Here is a 3,317-nt window from a genome sequence, read left to right on the forward strand (position 1 = left end):
TAATACAAAAGAAAAATTATATATATATATATATATATATATATATATATATATATATATATATATATATATATATATATATATATATATATATAGACTTAGGTTCAAATGTTTTCACTATGTATTGTGTGCATGTATGATTAACTCTGGCCCAACCATTTTAGTTATTTTAAGAAAGTAATTAATGCATATTAAATGCTGAAGATGTAATTAATATCCATTATATCTTCAACATATAATATGCATTAATTACTTTCTTAAAATAACTAAAATGATTGGTCCATAATCAATCATACATGCACATAATAGATAGTGAAAACAAAATAACCTAACCCTATATATATATATATATATATATATATATATATATATATATATATATATATATAAAATGACGCTGATGTAAACAAAAAGGTTTTTAATATATATTTTTCTACCATCCCAAACAATTTAAAACAAATGTATTATTTGTTTTGACGATTGAGGTAGGCCTATTTTAAGTATAATGTGACATATCTAATTAACAAAATAATCTATTAAGAATAATAAATATTTAAAATTATCCATACAAACATCACTTAATAATGTGATTAAATTAATCTTGATCTCTTGTGTAGGTCAACATTAAACTACTAGTATCATAAATTTCTAAAACCCATATTTTGAAATCACATGTGATCTAGCTTTTGAATCTTATGCACAATTTTTCAATCGAAAAAACTCAAATATCATCAACATAAATGCTTAATGCTCACCATTGAATGTCCGAGGACCCACCAAGCCTACCCATAATAGCATTCTTGAAACTTGTGGCCTCTTGTGCTTGTGAGCTTGATCTTTGCATTTTCACCCCAAAACTTACACTATTTCTTGACTCCATCATTTCATTAAGTGGCACCTTCTTCTTGACTCCAAATCCAAACTCTGGTCTTTGTTTCGGTGCACTATGAGACCTTAACTTAGCATTGAATGACTTAGTGTTAGCCATGTAACTCCGGTTACTCGATGACCCATCTGTGCATACACTCTTAGACGGAGAGACCGGTCTGTATCGAGTGGGCACCAAATGTGGGGCCCACTCGAACTCATGGCTCTGTGAACTAGGTATTGGTAAACGGACTGGGGATTGATGGCTATGTGGGGATGAGGCGGTTTGGGCATACATGTTATCTGAATAACCCGGTGTCCAAGCCCATGTGTTAGCCCTTCTAGATCTTGATTTGGGCCTCCCATACCCAGGGTCCATTTCAACAATTTTTGGGCTTTCATCATTTAAGGAAGATTCAAATGAAGCTGAAAATCTTCTGCTATGAATAGATGTGTGGTCACTTCTCGTCTCATCAAACCTCTCCTATTATGAAACAAATAATGATAAAATAAAATATTGAATTATATCTCATAAGTTAGAAATTTAGAAAAAGTTGGCGTGTGTTCATTATTACTAATTATTCGTACAATAATCTACTTTGGGTTAGACCAAATAAAATAATTTCTTCACATTTGACTAAATAAGATACAAAACGAGTCGACTAGCATGCTTGACTTATAAATTATAATCGCAATTAAATCAATGTTTTTACGGAAGTAGCAGAGAAAACATGAAAAAAAACATTCTGTTTTTATGAAAATATACAATAAAATGAATATTCTTATTCTTATGAACCAAAGTTCTGTCTTTCACACATTATAAAGAACATGATGATCAGTTTAAAGCTAAAAACAATATAGGAATCGATTAAAAAAGTACATTAATTCAAATATACAATGTTCATCTTTACCTATTCATAATTTAATGCCTAAAATATCAGTTAAAAAACAAAATTAAATCCGTCAATTTGAACTCATTTATAGTTTGTAACGATTGCCAAGCAAACAATTAGTAACCTTAGTAATGAATCATTATAACATGAAAAACTTATAATTGTAAAAGAATTGGAAATTAAGAAAAATGCTGTTTGTTTGCTTACTTTTGAATCTTGAAGTCTGTTCATGGCATGAAATTTCTGCGCACAAACGCTAGATTGCGCTCTCACCAAAGCCTCCATGCTGCGCAGTGTAGCAGCTGTTTGTTTTCTCACCATATATCCTCTCACTAATGCTTGAAGTTTCACTAATCCCTTTAATGCCCTCAATGCTTTTCTTGACTGTTTCAATTTTATTCATTAGATAAGACCCAATTTCGTAATTTAACACAAAAATATGATTAGCACCAAACTCCGGTATAAAGTAATGAAAGTTTTGTTTACCAAATATCCACGAAACAGCGATTGAATTTTGATGGCAGCTGAAACTTCCCGTCCACCACCGGCTAAAAGGCCCTGGCTAGTGAGCTTAACGACGGCAACGGCAGCTTGGGCGGCAGCAACGGCAGCGTCAGCGGCGGCGGCAGTGGCAGCAGCAACTGCAATTGCATGCTTATTCTGGTCTTCCTCCGACTGGGTGATGTAAATTGGTTTATCCGGCGGAGAAATGGTGGGGTCTCTACGTGAGCGGCCGACGCATGAACTATTGGTGTCTTTCCGGTCACCGGAGTCTTTTTGTTTTCTGGTTCCAAACAGCCCCTTCAACCACCGTGTTACTCTGCCCATTGTTCTTCCAGAATCTGAGAACATACAGTAGAGAGATCTATAAAAAAGGGTGAGGAGTGAGGACCAGTTGGAGTATGCAATTTAAAACGCACCAACTTAAAATATTTAAAAGATATTCAAGGGAGAGAGAAAATTTAGGCTTCATTTGTTGCATAAATATGTCACATCTATTGGTCGATTTTCCTCTCTTGCTTTTTTTTTCTTTAATTTTCATAATAAAATCAACAAGCCAAAAAGGTGCTAAAATGTACGTGTGCATGTGCTTTCATTGAATTTTCTTTTTAAAAAATCTCAATTTTTTCAAATATGTATATGAATTTTTTTTTATATCATAAAATATGTTTCTTTTGAATTTTTTCTCAAAATATATATATATATATATATATATATATATATATATATATATATATATATATATATATATATATCGGATGATGACTTATTTTAAAGTGATGACACTTTAAAAAAAAATTTAAAAAAATACAAATCAAAATCTGAGCATAGATATATGTACGGGAGAAAAAATAAAGAATTTTTTTTTCATATATATATATATATATATATATATATATATATATATAAAATGGTAGCAGAATCTGATTCTAAAAGTGGTTTTTGCTTGGGGGAAAAGCAGGAAAAAAGAGAGAAAGTAAAAGGGTGATGTAGAGTGGCTCAAAAGTTTGAACAGTCCACTGATAATGCATTCATTTTAATCAAATAATTGATTTT

The 3,317-nt window shown here is 31.4% G+C and overlaps 1 protein-coding gene across 1 annotated transcript; it reads right to left on the bottom strand.

The window, feature by feature from the left end:
- Positions 1–520: 520 nt before the first annotated feature.
- On the bottom strand, positions 521–2,697 carry LOC145070924 (protein IQ-domain 26-like). The gene is made up of 3 exons (XM_079017877.1): positions 2,247–2,697; positions 1,968–2,144; positions 521–1,351 (listed from the first exon to the last, which is right to left on the bottom strand). Exons 1-3 carry the CDS (start codon positions 2,610–2,612, stop codon positions 752–754), a joined length of 1,143 nt encoding a protein of 380 aa, XP_078874003.1. The 5' UTR covers positions 2,613–2,697; the 3' UTR covers positions 521–751.
- Positions 2,698–3,317: the final 620 nt, after the last annotated feature.

The sequence above is a fragment of the Lactuca serriola genome, chromosome 8, assembly GCF_051521515.1.
Source record: "Lactuca serriola cultivar US96UC23 chromosome 8, Lser_US96UC23_V15, whole genome shotgun sequence".
NCBI classification, from domain to species: Eukaryota; Viridiplantae; Streptophyta; class Magnoliopsida; order Asterales; family Asteraceae; genus Lactuca; species Lactuca serriola.

Coding starts and splice junctions, on each gene's coding strand:
- LOC145070924 (XM_079017877.1), bottom strand. CDS start 2,612: ATGTTCTCAGATTCTGGAAGAACAATGGGCAGAGTAACACGGTGGTTG. Junction 2,145..2,246: donor CGCTGTTTCGTGGATATTTG/GTAAACAAAACT, acceptor AAATTGAAACAG/TCAAGAAAAGCATTGAGGGC. Junction 1,352..1,967: donor ACAGACTTCAAGATTCAAAA/GTAAGCAAACAA, acceptor GTTTCATAATAG/GAGAGGTTTGATGAGACGAG.